This window comes from Opisthocomus hoazin, chromosome 18, assembly GCF_030867145.1.
Source record: "Opisthocomus hoazin isolate bOpiHoa1 chromosome 18, bOpiHoa1.hap1, whole genome shotgun sequence".
Classification (NCBI taxonomy): domain Eukaryota; kingdom Metazoa; phylum Chordata; class Aves; order Opisthocomiformes; family Opisthocomidae; genus Opisthocomus; species Opisthocomus hoazin.
This window is the reverse complement of record NC_134431.1, coordinates 18,908,064-18,927,327: the sequence shown is the minus strand read 5'-3', so window position 1 is coordinate 18,927,327 and position 19,264 is coordinate 18,908,064. Positions and strand designations below refer to the sequence as shown.

General features: G+C 57.9%; 1 protein-coding gene across 1 annotated transcript; it reads right to left on the bottom strand.

Moving 5' to 3' along the window:
- Positions 1 to 336: 336 nt before the first annotated feature.
- On the bottom strand, positions 337 to 18,622 carry TM9SF4 (transmembrane 9 superfamily member 4). The gene is made up of 18 exons (XM_075438362.1): positions 18,571 to 18,622; positions 12,557 to 12,670; positions 10,843 to 10,942; positions 10,258 to 10,426; positions 10,047 to 10,176; positions 8,935 to 9,058; positions 7,970 to 8,088; positions 7,733 to 7,844; positions 7,228 to 7,298; positions 6,651 to 6,783; positions 6,019 to 6,100; positions 5,841 to 5,916; positions 5,407 to 5,490; positions 5,053 to 5,228; positions 4,521 to 4,584; positions 3,732 to 3,851; positions 3,107 to 3,196; positions 337 to 2,524 (listed from the first exon to the last, which is right to left on the bottom strand). The coding sequence occupies exons 1-18, from the start codon at positions 18,583 to 18,585 to the stop codon at positions 2,375 to 2,377; spliced, it is 1,929 nt and encodes a 642-aa protein (XP_075294477.1). The 5' UTR covers positions 18,586 to 18,622; the 3' UTR covers positions 337 to 2,374.
- Between the last annotated feature and the right edge of the window lie 642 nt (positions 18,623 to 19,264).

Sequence of the window (19,264 nt, the reverse complement as noted above, 5' to 3'; positions counted from 1 at the left end):
CTGCCCCAGCCACCGGCGCCGCGCACGCCACGCGATGCAGCGAGCACGCGAGAGAGGAGCTGCCCCAGGGCTCTCACCGGAGAGCGGCACAGCGAGGAACGGACCCAACGCCCTGACCGGTGGCGTCTGAACGCCAGCACACGGCAGCGCCCAGGACCCGCCGCACTGGGACAACCGCACGGCCCGGCCACGCTGGCCAGGAGGAGCAGAGCACAACGCCCACCGCGGTGTACTCCAAGCTCGGCTTCTGACTGAAGCCACAGGTCAAAACTCAGGTGGGGGTCGAAGAGGCCAAGTGAAAAGAAAATCCCAAGAGGTGGCTTAGGAGAACCCAGTAGAGCAGGACAATGGCAGATTTATTTACAGTAGGACACAAAGAATACATACATTAATTAAAAATTACAAAGAATACAGAGAAAACACTTCAGGGAAGGGATAGAAATCAATGCTGGCTGAGCCTCTCCACTGGGGCAGGGGCAGGAAAAAGAGAGAAAAATCAACCAAAATCTCAAGAGGGATCTGAAAACAGAACTGACGCAGGACTCCACAGCACAGTTGGCTCGCACACCCCCTGCTCCCTTTCTCCATCCTGAGTCCTGGCTGATCAGGCTTTGGCATGACAGGCGGACGGGGAAGCTGTTAGGCAAGGCCGGAAAGACTCGGTGCCGAGGAGTCAGGCCGCCCGGGAAGCCGGCTGCCCACGGGGGCCAAGGCCCTCGCTAAGAGCCACGGGTCCTTGCGTGGCCCTCGTGGAAACTCTTACGGCAACTGGGGTTAAAAAAAGCCCCAAACCCCTCACGGCGCACACGTCAGTGCTGATAACAGGGAGGACTTTGGACAGGTCTGGGTTGGAACGGCCTCACCTGGCAGATGGTCATCTGGGGACCTTGCTGCTTACCACAGCAAGAAGCAAAAGCAAAATTTTCAGTGCGATCTCACGGAAAAAAAACCCCTCTCCCCCGTGGCCCTGACTGAATCCAGCTACACTGGGGATGGCGGGAGCCGTCACTGTACTGCGGAACTGTTTTACTGGTAAACATCACTGCAGTGACCAAAATAAAAAGCTTTCACCTCTTCTAAAAAGAGCTTCCCCTGGGCTGACTCAGGCATCAGGCCACGGCAAAAGAGGCGCCCGCTGCAGAAGAGCCCGCGCCGGCTATTCCGGAGGGCTCGGACCGGGCCGTGGAGAAGAACAAAATCCAGCTTAGGGGCGTACGCTTCTGTTCCCTGGAGGTAGAGAATCTAAGAGGAGGAGAAGAGAGCGGCGAGAGCAGGCGGAGCGCGGGGCAGCAGAGGCGCAGCCCGCGCTGGCCGTGGGAGCGCGCCGGGGGCCACGGCAGCCCCTCCGCACGGCCCGCACGCACCCCGCGCCGGCTCGGCCCCGACACTGCAGCAGATCGCTTGGCACGGAAGCGGCAGCCCCGTGGCCTGGGCTCGGCAGGGCTCTGCGCAATCCCGGCGGGGGTCCCGGGAAGGACGCCTGCCCCGGCTCCTCACGCGGCTGGAGCGCAGCGATCGGCAGAGCAAACCCTTGTCGTTACCTCGCGCGTCCTCCCAGTCCCGTGTGCTGGCACCAGCACGATCGCGTCGCTCCCACCAGAAGGTTACGTCCTGCTGCGGCGGGCTGCGCCTTCCGAAGGAGAGGGAATCCCACCCTCCCTCAGCCCTTCCAGCGCAGGCAGCCGAAGCGGCCCGCGCTGTCTGAGGCCGGAGGGAGGGAGAAGCGATGCCGAGGGCTGCAGTTCCCAAGCTCTCTCAGGGTGAAATTGCACTTCCCAGGCTCCGGACGGCACCTCCAGCAGACTGTAAACAAGCCGAAGCCGGGCCTCCCGCGGTCCGAGCGGGCCAGGCTGGCGCTGCCTGAGCCTTCAGGCTCCTGGTGCTTTGCCACAGTCGAGCTCCCTCTTCTGTGCAGACACGAAGGCAGGAAAGAAACCCAGTCTGATATTTGTCTGAAGAGTCTCCCTGAATCCTAGAGCACCCTCGGGGCTGGAAGAAAATGTTTTCACAAGTGTTTCCACTGCTGTCTCAAATCCATTCATCATCAACATAAAAAAAAAAAAAAAAAAGGATGAATTAGCAAAAAAGGGGGTTTACTTATACAGAGGGACATTTCTCTGCTAAAAAACTCCCTCAAATATGGAACAGGATAATAAAGTTAAAATGTAAGGTATCTACAGACCCCTTTTCCCCCCAGTAGCCCAGAATCCATGTACACTGTGCCAAAGTTACATTCCAAAACGAGGAGTTATTTATTTCTCGTCACTCTCCCGCTGGATTTTGTTTCCTTAAAAGAGCTGGGAGAAGATGTCCCCTTCACTGGCAGGAGGACACGCGTTCAGAGGCGTCTGCTTTCTGCTGGCTCTCTGCACAGTCAGTCTATTTTCACCGCGGCGTAGATCTTCCGGACGAACATGTAGGCTGCATAGAAGCCAATGGTGCCAGTGAGGAGCCAGAAGGACAAGACCATAAGGGCGGTGTAGCCGAAGTATAGTAGGGAGGGAATGAACTCAACAATATCCAGCTAAAACGGAAGAAGAGGAAAAACCAAGGTAAACCACAGAATCCCAGCATGGCAGAGGTTGGCAGGGACCTCTGGGGTCACCCAGCCCAACCCCCTGCCCAAGCAGGGTCACCCAGAGCAGGCTGCACAGCACCGCGGCCAGGCGGGGCTGGAATATCTCCAGAGAAGGAGACTCCACAGCCTCCCTGGGCAGCCTGGGCCAGGGCTCCGGCACCCTCAGAGTGAAAAAAAAAACCCCAAGTGCAGAGGTGCCAAGAGTCAGCCCCCCAAACCAGGCAGCGCCCTCGACGAGGGGCAGACATTTGACCTAAGGTCCCGTTTGGGAAAGGGAGGGAACCGTCCACGCGATTCATTCTGGTGACGAGGCAGGGTCAGGGAGCACCGCTCCGCACAGGCAACGCGGGCAGGGGCCTCGGGCGCGTACGGCCTCCTCGCCCCTCCGGCAGGGCCGTCGGCACCGCTGGCCCGTGAGCTGCCAGGGGCCGGCACGGGGACAGACCGGGACCAGGCAGTCCTGCCATCTCCTTTCCCAAATCCAACAATCTCCTCTAGAAAGGTGGCACCTTGATGCAATAGCAGTACCTTGTTCACGAAGTAGAAGACGGCATAGATCAGCACGTAGAAGGCAGATCCTCCAGACACCAGGAAGGTCCTCCACCACCAGCGGTAATCCTGGCAGGGTAAAAAGCCTCATGACCCCCCAGGCTTCCCTTTCCTGTGTCACTGCCCCATGGGAGCTGTGACCTGCCTGGGGCAGGGAGACCGCCACTCGTTTTCCTTCAAGGGATCACCACTGTTTGGGGCTGGGGACCTATTTCATCACAGAAGTGTTTCCAAACAAAGAGGATGAAAAGCTGACAGCGAAGCAAAGCCAGGTCCTTACCACAGCACCTGCTACCGAAGAGCACGGCTCACCTCTGGCCTACATTTCATTTTGTACGTGGATGGAATGAAACGGTTTCTTTGGGAAGAGATGTCAGCTCAAAATACCCTGCTCCCCGCGTAATTCCTGGTATGAAACCACAGTTCCCAGCCTAGCAGATAATCAAGCAGCTTCAGCTCTCCTTGAAGTCCAGAGGTGTTGAGAGCAGCTTGTGAAGCTGGGCCACGCTAGATGTCTGCTGAGCAGCAGCAGCAGTAACGTGACCTGTGCTTCTCCAGGAGGAGGTACCCCGAGCTACCGGAACCACAAATGTGGGACTCTCACCTCTGCACAAAGCTGGAAGTACACCATGACAATGCTGATCTGGGAGCACGATACCACCAGGATTATAAACACCAGGAAGAGAAAGCCGAAAAGGTAATAGAACTGGTTCTCCCAGATTGCCTGAAACAGAGACACAGCAGAAATTTGCTTCCATGCTACTGTGACCAATCAGCGAATGTGACACTAACTTCTAGTGGCTAACTCAAGGAAAAATGAGGAGCCCCTCAGCCTCACGTAGCTGCAGCCACAGCTCAAACGCATTTCACCTTACTTCAGAGGAATTAGGTTGCAAAAAGCCACCCAAAGACAGCCACGAGGTAGCTTGCTCGTTCCCCTCCACCTCCCTAGCAATGCAACAGCAAATTCCTCCTCGACCACGGAACGGTGAGAAACGGGACCCCTCCTTGACACGGTTTCAGGACATGGTTTAGCAGCCATGGTGGTGTTGGGGTGACGGTTGGACTTGATGATCTTAGAGGTCTCTTCCAACCTTAATGATTCTGTGATTCTATGACCTAACGTTACAGCAAGCTTTCAGCTTTATCACCGTCCTTCGAATCGCCAAGGAGCATCCCACAGACATCTCCAGGCGTCTCCAGCAAGAGGACGGTCTGAGGAGACCCACAGCCCAGCTCTCGCTGGAAACAACCCCGAACGGCCCCCAGGGAACCCGTGGGACCCTTCAGCGAGTGCAGGGACAGGAGACTGCTCCAGGGGAAGCCCCCTCCCTTTCAAAGGCTTTGGCGTGAGAGCAGTCCTATTCGGGAGCAAAGGGGGTTAAATGCTTACGCTGAAAATGAAGAACAATTCAATGAACATAGCTCCAAAAGGCAGAATACCAGCCATGAGAATCCTACGGAGCGAGAAAGAAAAGTCATAAGCAGCACAATATAATACATCTATCTGGCCATTAAAAGTCCCCTGGAACCACACCGAGCGCTCCTCACAGAAGCTCTGCAGCTCCAGATCACTAGAATGGGTTTCACGCAGTCAATGGCACCGCTGCTCCGCTGGCGAGCACCAGTCAAACCACACCAGAATCGTCAGGGTTGTCTCTGACATCGCATCACTCGAGGAACCACATCTGCCATCCGGCTTACAGTCACCGAGTGGTTTGGGTTGGAAGGGACCTTACAGACCATCTCGTTCCAACCCCCTGCCACGGGCAGGGACCCCTTCCACCAGCCCAGGCTGCTCAGAGCCCCGGCCAACCTCCAGCTGCCACAGTGCCCAGAGACCAGCAGAAGGTGATGCTCAGCAACCCAAGCAGACTGAGGGAGGGCACTTAACTCACCGTATTTCCTAGACTCTCATCACTCACCCAACAAATTTATTCATGTACCACCTCTGCTCCGGGATCTGCCTGGGAATCTGATTTGTCCGTACAGGATTGTCGTATGGCTGCTTGCGAAATCCGAAGTAGTAACCCAGGTAGACCAAGGGCAAGGAGATCCCAAACCACATGCAGAGCAAGGCCACCATGGTAGGGAAAGGCACCTGGAATGACACCAAGGGTCACCAAGTGAGGCTGACAGCTCGCCTGCCCTGGAGACCGCAGCTCTCCAGTCCCCCGCTGCGCCGACACCCACGCTCAGACAGACACTGCGAAACCGAGCGAGCCCCCCGCCGCCCGGTCTCCCCCCACCCAGCAGGCTCCGATGAAGGTGGCACCTACCGCTCCAGAGGAGTGCTTCCCCCAGATGAAACAGTTCAGGACAAAGCAGATGCCAAAGACGACGCCCGGGTACAGGGTAGCTGTCTGCAAGAGCAACCACAGGTGAAGAGAACACAGGTGACGCATCAGTCGGACGCTTCTCTTCAGCGAGGCCACTGCTGGGGCAAGGCAGGCGTGGAGGAAGCAGCCCTGCGGCCGCAGCTCTAACACAGCGGACGGGCTGCGCGGAGGATCTCGGACAATCCTCCTGCTTTACTACAGCGCGGGCTCTGGTGTTTGCCCCTTCATGTAAAGCTGCGCGGGCTCACTCCACAGCAGATCTCTGCAGTGCAGCCAGGCCGGGTCCAGCGACCCACAGATAGGCAGGGAGCTCATCCACGTTCTCTTGCCACCAGCAACCCTGGATAACCAGCCCAAAGCGCCACAAGACTCACACAAAAGGCTCCCTTCTTCCACCGATGTCCTTTCAGAGTCCGGTATAAGCGGCCAGCAAAGAATCCACCAAAAACCCTGGACAGAAACAAGCCACGACAAAGCAAATCAGCTTCCGTGGCTGGGCAGAGGAGGGGTGAGCGGGGCAGCGCTGCGGGGGGACGCGCCGGGCACACCTACCCCATGAACATGAAGAGGAAGCAGGCGGTAGTCATCAGCGCACCCCGGCTGGAAGGCGACAGCATCCCCAGCATAGCAACAACTGCGGAGGGAAGAAGGGACAAAGAGGAGCAGCTCTGATGCATGCGTGCTAGCCCGCATCTGGAGAGCGGGGGGACGCCCCACCTGCAGACCACAGCCGCCTGGAATCTCTGCCTCCTGCGCAGAGCTCGCTTCCTTCGAAGCATAACGCACCCGCAGCCTCCGGCACTGGCCAGAGCGAGGAGGCCACAGCTTTGATCTCAAGCTACAGACCATGCTTTAGCCTCCATCTCCCCAGAGACCTGAGCTGTGCAGCTCAGAAGGCAAAGGCACACGTGCAGAAGCCTCTCAGCCCCCCGTCACCAGGGCTCGTATCTTGACAGCAGGCTGGGTAAGCACAGGGAGATGCCTCAGCTGGGAAATGCTGTCCGGACACTGGGAAGTGCTGAGCACAGGCCTGTCGCTGCCACCAGCCCCGCAACAGGCAGCAGCCTTATGCGGCCTCACTCACGCTACGGCGAGCATGGCCTGAGGCCAATGGGAGCTACAAACTCCCCTGAGCGTCGTCCCCCGTCGCGTTACAGCCACCCCACGTGACACGTGCCACTTACAGATGACAATCAGGATCATACAGAAGAGCTGAATTCCAGAACCCAGGAGAGAGCTGAGGATCATAGGATACTGCGGAGGCCTGAAGACATCTCCGTGCACAAGTTTCCAACCAGATTCCTCCATAGTATCTTCCTGCAGCAACAACAGGAAATGAAGGGTATTTAGATATGATACACCAGTGGAAATGAAGGTCCTACCACAGCCAGCCTAGGAGGTTAATCTCCCTGTGTCCAGTTCTTCTGCAGAATTATATCACTCTAGTTAAGAAACTTCTTTCCTCTTTGGCTTAAAACAGGTAAGACCTGAACTGGCAGTGGCAGGGCAGACCCTTACAGAACTGTCTGCCGTCACTGCTTAGGTCTGAAGACATCTGAACCAGGCATCTGCCATCATACACAGAGCACCAGAGGTGTTGGGACAGCACATGACAGAACTGCCCCTCCCATCTTCAGGGCTCGAAGCAAAACAGGGGCACAGGAAGAAACAGTACAGCCAACCCTTCGGACTAGATCCCTCCGATCCCTAGATCCATGCTTCCCTCCCTCTCCGATCCCAGCCCCAGGAACAACCACATACAATGTCGTCTTCCTTGTTGTAGTTGGCAATGTCCTTCCGGAGAGTCCGGATGATGATCATGCTGAGGATACCTGAAAACCAGCACAAACCGAGTTCAGCCGAGAGGCTCCCACCAACACACGGTTCTGGCCAGGAGAGGAGGCCGTGAGTCAGCCTCTCCCCCAGCAAAGGCAGAAACAAAACCCCAGGGAGTCGGGAAGGCAGTATGCCGGCAGGAAACGGGCAGTGTGGCTTTCCTGTGTTTTTTTCCCCTTAAATACGGACATGCAGAGTGTACGTTAGCCACATTCTACTCCCTCAGCTACCCCAGTCAGAGAGAAGCGGGTAACTGAGCCCGGGGCACGGCCTGAACCGGGAGGTTCTATGTGCGAATGTTCGTTTCCTGCCCCTGCTGATCAGGCTCAGACACGGCCACATCCTCCTCCAGCCACCCGCAGCCGAGGCTTAAAGAAAGTTCCCCGCAGGTTCATGGCAAAGCCTTCTTCACCCCACACGTCTCACTCACCTGAAAGGAAAAAGACGACCACAACGGAGTTGATGATAGAAAACCAATGAATCTGCACGTCGCTCATGGTCAGGTAGGTGTCCCAGCGTGAGGCCCACTTAATGTCACTCTCCTGAGAGAACAGGAAAGGTCTTCTCATACCAGCACATTCCCAGTGTCTTCCACACCACCTCCGAGACGGACACTGGGAGCACCAACGGCAGCGAGCTGCCAGCCGGCTTCCCATCACCCCCTCACCTCCCAGTGCACAGAGTAGGTGAAGAGCAACTGGTTCTCTTTAGAAGGATCTATTTCCTGCGGGGCAGAGCCCGTAGCTTCAGGCAGGGTGCACATACTCTTCTCGTCAGCCTTCAGGTCTGTAAGGGGAAACACAGCACAGGCTAGGTCAGCCCTCCCCTCCAGGCAGCACCTCTCCCACTGCCCATCCCGGCCCCAGGCACCCTGAAGGCATCTGGCCACAGCTACCCCAAACACTGCAGGGGAAGCACCCACTCCTTCCTCACCCGCTCTGCAGTTTGCAGCACTGTTCTTCCAGCCAGAAGTGCAGCACCACTAACAAACTTTAAGGCAAGCTATGCATAGGGCTTTCCTTAACAGGCAGGATAAAAGTAAGAGGCTGTGACGCTGAGGATCCAGACCATGAACACATCCTCTGTTCCCCACGATATGCTGCAGAACAAGACCTCTCCAGCAGAGCCTGCTGCGGCCAGAGGGGAGGTGCACAGGATCATACACACGATGGGCAACGTCCCTCCAAGACACCTGTTTCACGCTGGGCTCACCGAGGTCGGAGTGGTTTTCCCCCCAGCCGTTATTTTTAACGTTCAGTCCCCCTAGAACAGCTCCAAACATGCTGTGGGTCTCTGCACTAGCCCAGCGTCCCAGTCGGGGAGGTCTGGGCCTCAATAAGAGCCAGATGCCACGCATGCTTCATGCGAGATGACACAGTGCAAAAAACCCGACCCCAAAACACCAAACTTTTTATATGAATGAGTTTTCCATGCATTTCAAGGATATCTCTCTATTTTTGGTACTTCTTAACCACAAAGGGGTTTATTGTTCTTACAATTCAGACTCCCTCATTTCTGTGCCCCCAGACCATAGCAGAACCAACGACTGGTACCCTGACACGTCAGCGGCGTTCAGCTCTGGGCCCTGCAAGAGATTCTTCTCCTCTGCTCCCCTGCCCAAGAGTCTCTCACCTTCTAGTTTAATGCTTTGGGGAATCACTTCAAAGCGCACAACCCTGTAGGTGGGCTCCTGGTTCTCTTCCACATCCTCTCTGTGGTAGTAAAGGATGAAGGAGAGGTGGTTGTGCAGGTAGAACTAAAACAGATTGATATTAAATAAAATGTTAGCACCCCAAGGGAGGAACAGGTGAAGTTGAGAAGCAACAACTGCAGAAGGCAGCTTCAGTGCAGAAAACTAAGGACTCCAACTGTTCCCAGATGGACTGTGCTACAGAGCGAGATCAGGCTAACGCTCTCCAAGGCTAAAAGGACAAGAAGAGAGAAGAGCGATGCTGAAAAGGCACACCCCAACCACTCCAGGCACCAGGGGCAATGTCTCGGTCTGTTCCTGCCCTGGAAAGCATCACTGCACCTCACAGCTCAACCGTGCGCTCGGTGGCAGCAGAATCACCACATTCCAGCTGGAAGCACCTCGATGGCTGCAAGCCCGAGTTGCCGGCCTGCTCTCTCCAGCAGGCACACGCACACCACCCGGCTCCGCGCCGGCGCTTCCGAAAGGCCCTCACACCATCACACCACCCCCTCCCTGCGCAGGGTACGGCGACTCCAGGCCGGCACCGCGGGCTCGCTCGCCCCGGAGGACGCGGGCTCAAGGGATCAGAGCTGCGCGTGCGCATGATGAACAGAGGCGGCTGTTAAACACCTGACCTCAGGGCACACGACCATGGAAAATATCTGCAGGAACACACACGCTAAGTTTCCATTTGCAAACTTAAGTATTTTTGGGAGGAAAAGCTGCTTAACTCTTTTTTTTTTTTTTTTTTAAATACAAGATGCTCCAAGCCTGTCAAAGCTTAGCCAGACTTTGGGGTCCATTGCCCTTGTTCTGCTGAGGGGAAGCCACAGCATGAGTTTGCCCAACGTTACACAGCGAGCCAAAGCTAGGGTTATCATGCCAGCAGTCCAGCACCCAGTAAGAGCCCTCTCTCTCTCCCATTTCCACTCTTTACAAAACCTTTCGGTTGCATCCCCAGTTCTGCCACTCTCTGGCAGACCTCTAACACCCTCCTCCAGACCCCCAGCTCTCCTCCAGGCACCCCTCAGACGGCATCGGGGTTCTCTACCTTGTTACCGTCCATAAACCCAAGCCTGTATCCATGCTCGAACTGCACATCCTTCTCCTTCTTCTTCTCCTCTTCCTCACGATTGGAATAAAACTCCAGCCGTGTTGCCACAGGGAGGTTATCAGCAATGCTGAAAACACAAATTTTAGATCAAATTTGTCCACAACACAGAATCCCCCCACTGGCACGAACCCACGGCGAGGTGACTCACAGATGGACATAGTAATCTTCCCTGATCCGCTCGGCGATCAGCTTGCTCTGCTCCACTGTCAGAGTGACAGGCTTATTAGGGAAGTTGCAAAGAACTTCACATTTCTTCTCCACGTTCATGGAAACCTGGAAAGGTGTATTTACAATTCGGTCCCCCCGAAGAACCTCACCTGGAAAACAGGAAAATAAAGGCAGGGTGAAAGACCGCCAGGCTTCTTGCCACCGGTCCTGCCGCCAGGCTGGCAGCGCGCTGTACAGCTGGAACCACGACAGCAAGTCTCCTCTGGTACCACAGATTCCAGGATAAGATCCAAGGATAGTTTAGTTGTTTTGTTGGAAGTATCCAGCTCTAGGTACGAAGCAGGTTACACGCCCTCCTCCAGGAAAGGCGCTTCCTCTTTCCAATGTAGGGACACCCTAGTCTGCAAACAGCCACCACGTAACAAAGTAGAGGAAGCAGGCTCTCCACGAACAGTTTATTGGAGATGACATTTGCAATTGCTTTTACTGGTGTAAACAACCCCTCCCACAGCTCACAAAAGCAGCCCACTTGCTGCGGGGAACACGCCGTTCAGCAGACACCTACCGAGATTCTCAGCCTTGTACGTTATCTTGGTGGGCTGGCAGAAGGGCAACGAGTAGTACTCATAGGGCAGCTGGGTTCGCGAGCTGGTGAGCTTCACAGCCTGGAGGGAGAACGGAAGGATTATCCCCAGGAAGGAACTCAGATGGTTTCCTGTCCTCCCAGCATCAGCCAGAAGCTGAAGCTTACTTCAGGAGCCTCCCATAAAGCTCACTTTTGGAAGCTGCTAAATGGGGGGGTGGGAAAAAAAACAGAGACGTGATCCTGGCAGAGCTCCAGCTTTCTTTCCTTTTGCACAATTCCTAGCTGTACCTTCTCTACACTACAATTTAGCAGCAATTCATTCACAAACAGAGAAACACTTGAAGAAAGAAGCACAGTGGATTGGTTTCACAAATTAATGACTCGGTGGGCTCCTAAGAAACAACAAGGAGCTCTAAAGAGATTCAAGAGTCACATTTCATATAAGATAGCAGTTCTTTCCTCAAAAAAAACCCCAAACCAACACATTTCATGTCACGCTGGACCTAGAGGTCTGGCCCCTAGCGATACGAAGAGTTCAGCAGTTTTTATCTCTGCAAGGAAAGCCAGAGAGCCATCAGATTGGGAAGACAACGGACGGTGACAAACCCCAAACATTTCTGGGGTTCCCACAAATCACACGGGAGGTGCAGACACAAACCAGCACAGCCGAGGCCGCAGCTGCTCCAAAAACCAGGAGTGCTTTGTATCGCCGCCAAGCTCGGCCATCGGCAGAGCGCTGGCAAACACGCCGACTTGCCTCATCAGTTGAGGGAGCATTTGGCTCATGAAATCCCTTTGAGAACAGGCATTCCAATGCCCCCGTCTTCTGGGAAGCTCGCTGTAGCCACAGGCAAGTCTCATTCACTTAAAAATAGCGTACATCTGGCAGCCTGTGGCCAGAGAGCAATCCGTGGTGTGCTTCATGTGGGAGCAGCCAACCTCAGCATCCCCAGGGGTGCCGGATTTTGCTGAGACGGAGGCCACGGCTTTAGAAAAATAAATGAAATGGGCTGTAAGCTGCTGACGTGTGGAAACAAAGGCTGGCTTCCTCCCACAGGGGTGAAGCCATTCCATCATTCACTACCAGCAACACTGCACGGGAACAGCTCTTCAGCAAGCCTGGGGTTTAAGATCCGCAGTGCTGAAGGACAAACGCCTGCACTTGGGAAGGGCTTATCACGGATTTCACTTGAAGGCACACCGTGCTAACTGGGGAGAGGAGAAAGCTGAAAATGCCTGACTCAAACCACTTCTTTGTTTCAGCATTCACCCAGCTCCCAAAGGCCCACCCTCTGTCAGCACTCTGAGGGTCAGCAGAATGCTGGAGAAAACAAATCTCTGATTAAATTCACTTCCAAGCTACAGTGAGAAAGAGGGCTCTTTTCCCAAACAGAGCAACATCTCAAGGACTTTGGTGCCACTGCTGAAGGGATTTGGTAGAAGACATCAGAAGCAAGAAAGAGAACCATGGTGGGAACTGCAGGGTAAGACAACGACAGTGACCACCCAAGGGCTGCTTATCCCCAGCACAAATGTTGTGAAAAACAGCAAATGTCTGCCCTCAAACTTTTAGTAACAGGACCCCCAAATCTGACTTTCTAGTCCCACTTAGCTGCTATGATGTAAAGAAGGAAAAAACCAAAACCCAAGAAAACCCAAGCCAGACTAACAGGTCCACCTCAGTCCCTCTTACCTTTATTTCTACAGGATCATTGCGGTGGAAGTTGATAGGAGCCACCCCAGGTACGTAGAACGAGGCTGTACCATGCAGCAACACCAGCAAGACCAGCGTGTATCCCAGCCTTTCCTGCAAAGGGGAGAGGGAACATTAACACCACGGAAACCTGGGAGCAACACTGGAGATGGGCAACCACAGCGGAAGTGTTCATCCCCGACATCAGAAAGGCTGTGCAGCCAGGCAATTAAACACAAATTAAATTCAGAAAAGCCATTCCTGATGTTGTTTTATGACTCTCATCAGGTCTCTTCCCACCCTGCGTGTCTCCGTCTCTTCACCTGTGATCAGGAAAACACCGGCTTCGCTCAACCACAAGAACAACGCGCTTCATATCTGTAACACGCTTCACCTGGCCGTTACTCCCCTCCATCGAAGACCCCCATGTTAGAAAACTCGGTGGATTACTGGAGAAGAAGGCTGTAGCCCTGGGTTTCCGCCAGCTCTGCATGCCAGGAGTCGCCCTGCCGCCGCCTGCGGACTGGTGCCCAGGCACTGCTCCCTGCAGCGGAGCAGCCAGCACAGGGTGAGGCTGGACACCAAAGGAACCGCCGGCTGCACCCACAGGCATGGCCACACACCGCTCCCTCCCACCCCGCCGCTCCGGGCCACAACACCGCTCAGCAACACGGCAAAGAGGTTTTCACCCCTTTTTCAGGGAGCAGGGTGAAGCTGGAAGGCTCAGTGGGGTCCGTGGGGGTCCAACACGAACCAGAGCCCGCACAGCAGCAGCGGCAGCAAACCCTTCACCGGACTGTGCTGCTTCCTCAGCCCCTGCCGTCACCTCGGGCAGCCCAGCCCCGCACCAGCAGGGAGGCTGCGAAAGGAGAATCGGGCTTTAAGGAGTGTCAGGCAGCAGCAGCTTGGCTGGGTCAGAGTATCCACTCTGGTATAATCTCGCTGTCTTACCGGCTTCAGCCCATTCTCCAACACTCCCTGCGTGTACGGCACTACCGGAAAACCACACAGCACCCGGGGTCTGGTTTGGGACAGCTCTTGAGCTGATGCTGCGGCGATCACAAACCCAACTGCCGCCTTCCCCTGCACGCCCTCGGCAGCGCCGGTCTCCGTGACCCACTGCCCCTCTGCCCACACGCAAGAGCTCTGCCGTCAGGGGTGGGGAGACAAGCAGGGAAGGGAAAAGGCAGAGGGAACCGAGTGAGCAGGCGAGGTGGGCTTGGGTTGAAATGAGCCAGCACCGGCCTGGTGCCTGCCCTGGCTCAGCAGGGCACGGGGCTCGGCGCTGCCCTCCCACCAGCTCACACCGTCTGGCCAGGCCATCAGGGAATTAACCACGAGGCCGGCTGGCGGGTACAAGCCAAACGCCACGGGCAGCACAGCAGAAAGCACGCCGAGCTCCAGGCTCCCAGCCTGTCCCAAACGGCCGGCAGCGATCCGCGGGGAAGGCAGGGGGGAGCTGGGATCCAGCACCCAGAGAGCGGCTGGCGGGAGCTCTGGGTGCAGACCCAGACCCCAGGGCGCCGGCACTGCCAACAGCACGGCTGCCCAGGTGGGAAGGGGCAGGGTGCTGCGCTGCGACAGCCGCAGCGTCCTCGGCACGCACGCGACGCCGGAGGAAACACGCGACAGCCCGGCATTCCCAGGCAGGCGTGGATGGAACGCAGCTCTGTCACGGGGATCCTTCACCAGGTCCGGGAGGGGACGACCTGGGGGGGAAATGATCTGTATTTATTGCCCCCACACTGCCTTCCTCTTCATCACCTTCCTGTTGCCTCGCCCTGAGGCAGGTAAGGTACGCTTGGCCCAGACTCCAGCGAGGGTCAGTACGGCATCCAGCATTACTGGCACTGAGCAGGATGAAAAAGAAAGTCATAAATACTGGGGTTTTATTACAGTAAAATGTATTTAAGATGCCAATGCTAGGCACCTACATAAAATGTTTTATTACTAAGCAAAAAAGATGTGTCTGATAGTTTACAAGGGAGGTTTTCAGACCTGTTCTGAGCACAGCTTCGCGCAGTCAGAGCAGGCAAACAGCCTCCTCCGGAAGGCGACGGGGAAGCGCTCTGCGTAAGACTGCGTGGACTTCAGCACTGATCTGCCCTGAAACAACGCGGGGCTGGTTTTCTGCCCTTCACTACATTTTGCCTTCTCCGATCTCGTAAGAGCTCTGTCGCTCTCCAGCCGAGTGGGAAAAGGTCCCCCGGGCAGGTGAAGCACTGGAAGGAAACAGCACCCTCGTCCTGCATCGCGCTCTGCAGCAGCCAGCGACCTGTAGCAATTAACTGGCTTCGTTAGCCACTGAAGTGCCAGGCCTACACAGCACAGTACTCCTTAGGAACACCCCGAAACACACCGGTGCCATCCTCGCCCCGAGGAGCCTGCAGGTGACAGGATCAGGACAAGGCTGGCAGGCGCTCGGGAGCCATGCACGCACGCAGAAGATGAAACGTGCGACGACACCTTTGGCAGCAACCGGGCTCTTTGCACACAGATGACGGTGACTCAGGCAGCACCAGGCAACAGAAGAGACAAGAGGGGGACTGTGGAAAGCCTCGCCAGGACGAAACATTTGGTAGCAAGAGATGGGAACGCTGCTACGCAACAGGAGGGGAGCTTGGGAAGTGAAATTGGTGAGGGGACTGGAGCATCTTCCCTACGAGGAGAGGCTGAGGGAGCTGGGCTTGTTCAGCCTGGAGAAGAGAAGGCTGCGAGGGGACCTTATAAATGCCTACAAATATCTGCAGGGTGGGGGTCAGGAGGATGGGGCCAGACTCTTTTCAGTGGTGCCCAGTGACAGGACAAGGGGCAATGGGCACAAACTGAAGCAGAGGAAGCTCCAGCTGAACCCGAGGAAGAACTTCTTCCCTCTGAGGGTGCCGGAGCCCTGGCCCAGGCTGCCCAGGGAGACTGTGGAGTCTCCTTCTCTGGAGATATTCCAGCCCCGCCTGGACAAAGTCCTGTGCAGCCTGCTCTGGGTGACCCTGCTTCGGCAGGGGGGTTGGACTAGATGACCCACAGAGGTCCCTTCCAACCCCTACTATTCTGTGATTCTGTGAAATCTGAGGGAAATGCCCAGCGCGGGTTCCTGAGCCGGCAGCTCAGCCCGGCAGAGCACACGCAGGCTGAAGCCAGCGGCCTTGCTTATCGGGATCTTTTCTTTCATACCAACAGACGTGCTTCGTCTTCTCCCAGTGAAGGCAGCAGCTTAGCAACGACGGCACGGACACGTGCCGAAGCATCTGCAGAACCGTCCTGCAGAGGCAATCGCCTGCGAGCTCCATGTCTCCCGTGCAAGGCCAGAAGGCGCAGCACGGAGCTCTGCTTTATTCAGCCACGGCTCCCCGGCGAGGCGCAGACTTCCAGCAGGCACGAGACGCCGCCTTCCCGGCCTTTACCAGTTATTTACGTTTCAAAACACAGGCCTAAAAACACCTCACAGACGTCAGTCTGCATCTGAGGAAACTGGACAAGAAAGCAACAAGTAGCACAGCAACTACGCTCAGCGCCAGACCGAGAAAACCCCAGCTGCCCTCGGACCAACGGACGCGGACTGCCCCCGCCTCGGCGCTGCACGCCAACGGGCAGGCACAGCCTGGCAGCAGCCCCTTTCCTGGAGAATACAACCTAAAGGAAAGCTGTACCCTGCAGAAGCACAGCCAGCCCCTCCTGCCCCCCAAACCCACACCGCCTGCTGAAGCAGCGCTCGTCACGCTGAAGCGGTCACACGTGAAACGCCTGCTGAAGGAAAGCAAACCTCCTGCTCTCACCAAAGAAAGGTTAAAAAACCCAAACGACAACTCCCTCAAATGTCACCACATCCCTGCTGCACACAGGACCCCGACAGAAGTCGCGCTCAGATTCCTCTCTTGCGCCAGCGGAAAGCGGCCTGGGGAAATCCCGGCGGGAGCCGCGGCAGAGCCTGTGCCGCGGGACCACCGGGCACGGTGCCGGCAGGGCACTGCCCACGCTGCCACACCAGAGCCCCAGGAGCAGCCCCACGCAACTCCTCCACCCCGAAGGCCAGGGGACCTCTCTTGGCAGACTTTGAAAACCCGCTGCTGTAATTAACTCCACAACGAAGCGCTCTGCGGTGAGCATGAGTTAACCCAACCCCTCCCTGCAGCCGTGCTCACAGTGTTCCTCGTCCCGTGCGCAGCACCAGAACACAAGTTCGCGCACGAAGCCTCTCCAAGAAGGTGCTCCTGGATAATTATCACCAGACTTGGTACCTGCAAGCAATTCCAGGAGAGCTTCTCTGCTTTATCTTAGAAAGACTTAATCAATATTGCTGCTTTCTGCGCATTCACAGAAGGGCTACCAGACACGCTGCCAAAGCCGAGGGACTGGTCAGCGAGACCCCAGCCCGACCAAGCGCAGAGACCCTCCAGCGCGCGTCTCTGCCACTGCCCACGCCCCCTGAAGCGCCGCTGCCCGAGCTCCAGCGCTCGGCTGAGAGAAGGGCAAACAGGCGCCGAGCAGCAGCCGCTCCCCGCGGCTCTCTGCCACCACGCTGAGGCCACCCAGCGGGCCCGCGGCCGCTCGCCTCCAGGGCAGCCGTGCCCAGGCCACTGCCAGGCGCCCTCCACAGCCTGGCAGCCCGGAGCAGCCTCCCCGCTGCAGCAATTCCCAACGTTCCGCGGGCGTTTGCACACTGCGGGTCCTGCAGTCCCACGCTACAAACCTAAGAACGCAACGCAGGTATTGGCGCAAAGGGAGGAAGAGGAAGCGGCGACGATGGACATCGTAGGGGTGAGACGACGGACACCGTCCCACTAACGCAGAGCAGGACCAGAGCAGCATCACACAGCCACGATCAGGAGCTTTGAACTTTCAGAGACAGTTTTGAAGCAAACCAGGGAAAACACAACCTGCGCAGAGCCGTTTGCCCAGCTCGGATATCCCGTTCCACGGACCGAAACGTTTCCATGCGGTGACGGAAAGCGAGGAAAGACACAACCCACTGCTTTGTGGGAGGGAAAAAACCCCCCCATGTAACAGAGCAAACTGAAGCTCTCTCCCATGGTTTATTCCACCCTCAGGCACACGAAGAGGACACGCACAGTGCCAACGGCACCGTCCCGCTCCCCCCCGAGGTGCCCCCGCTCCCCTTTTGGAGCGCGGCCTCGTTAGATGCTCCTGACGGCCGTTTGGACGGGCTCAGCCTCACCGCGCTCGGAGGGGTCACCGCAAGCCCTGCGGCAGGAGACAGGCGCTGCGTTCACGGCGATTCCACGAGCTCCTCCGGCCCCGCAGAGCCGCCAGCCGCCTCCTCCGCCTTCCGTGAGCGGGCTGCGAGGGAACCCCCGGCTGCGGCTCTCAAAGCCGGCTCAGGCGCTCCCTGCTCCCCGCCTGGGAGAACGCCGGCAGAGTGCGGAGATGCTTAACGCAAAATAAATGGAAATAATAATAATAAAAAATAATAATAAAGAATAATAATAAAGAATAATAATAAAGACTAATAATAAAGAATAAATGGCGCTCGCCAACCTTCGCGAATCCCCGCCAGAAAGGGCTCCAGCTCTCGGGGAACAACTGGGCCAGGACAGCCGAGGGGCCGCGGCGCGGGGGAGCAGAGGGCTGCCGGCACCCCCGGCCCGTGCCCACCGCCAGACCCCTGCCCGCGGCCCCGGGGCCCGGTGCGGGCCAGCGCCTCCCTCCCAGGGCCCCGAGGGGGCTGCCGGGGGCTCCTCGCAACCGGGCACCCCGCGCCCCGGCCGAGCCCCGCGGCCCCGCCCAGACCCCCGAGGGCACGGAGCCGGGGCCGGCGCGGCAGGGACCCGCTCCGCTGACCGCCGGCAGCCGCCGCCGCGGAGCCTCCCCCGGCGGGGACGGGACGGGGCGCCGCGGCCCTCCCGGCGCGGAGCAGGCCCGAGCCGGAGCCCCCCGCACCGCGCCGAGCCCGGGCCGCCCGCCCGCCCGTCCCGCGGTGGGCCCGGCCGAGGCGGGGGCCGGGGAGGGGGCGGGCGGGCGGCGGGGCCGGGCCGGGCCGCTGGGGCGGCCGCACTCACCATCGCCGCCGCCATCTTGGATCCACGTGTCGGGGCAGACGTCAGCGGAAGCGGCGCGCGGGGGCTGCCCGCGGGGTTATCGCCATGGCGACGGCGGCCTGGGCGGGCCGGGACCGCGGCCGAGCTCCGGGCTGCCGGGGCCCGGCTCAGCTCAGCCCGGCCCGGCCCAGCCCCGCCGCCGGGCGGGCCGGGCCCCGCCGGATTTCCCGCCCCGCCGAGCAGGCCCGGGGAGCGAGGGGGGGGGGGGGCGGTCCGCGCCGCGCCGCCATCTTTGCTGAGGGCAGAGGCCTTGGCCCGAGGGGCGGGCGCCATGTTGGGTGCGGGCGCGACGCCGCGGGCGCCATGTTGGGTGCGGGCGCTGCGGCCGGGAGGCCCGGGACGGCCCGGCCCGCTCCCTGCGGCCCGACCCCCCCGCTCCCAGGGGTGCTGCGGGCCCCGGCCTCGCCCCGCCCGGGCCGGGGAGCGGGAGGAAGGGCCGGAGGTCTGTAAAGGCCTCAGCGATTGCGGAAGGAAGCGTCTGAAGGGGACGGAGCAGCATTGGCCGCTCTGTGTGAGGGAAGCAGAACCACAGGCCCAGAGCCTCCCTGCTGCAGCGCCTACAGCGCAACCGTAAAAAAACCCACTTCCTCCTTCTCCCTAAACAACCCATCGTTAAATACCAGAAATAACGGCATCGAGTGAGTGCGCGAGGGGC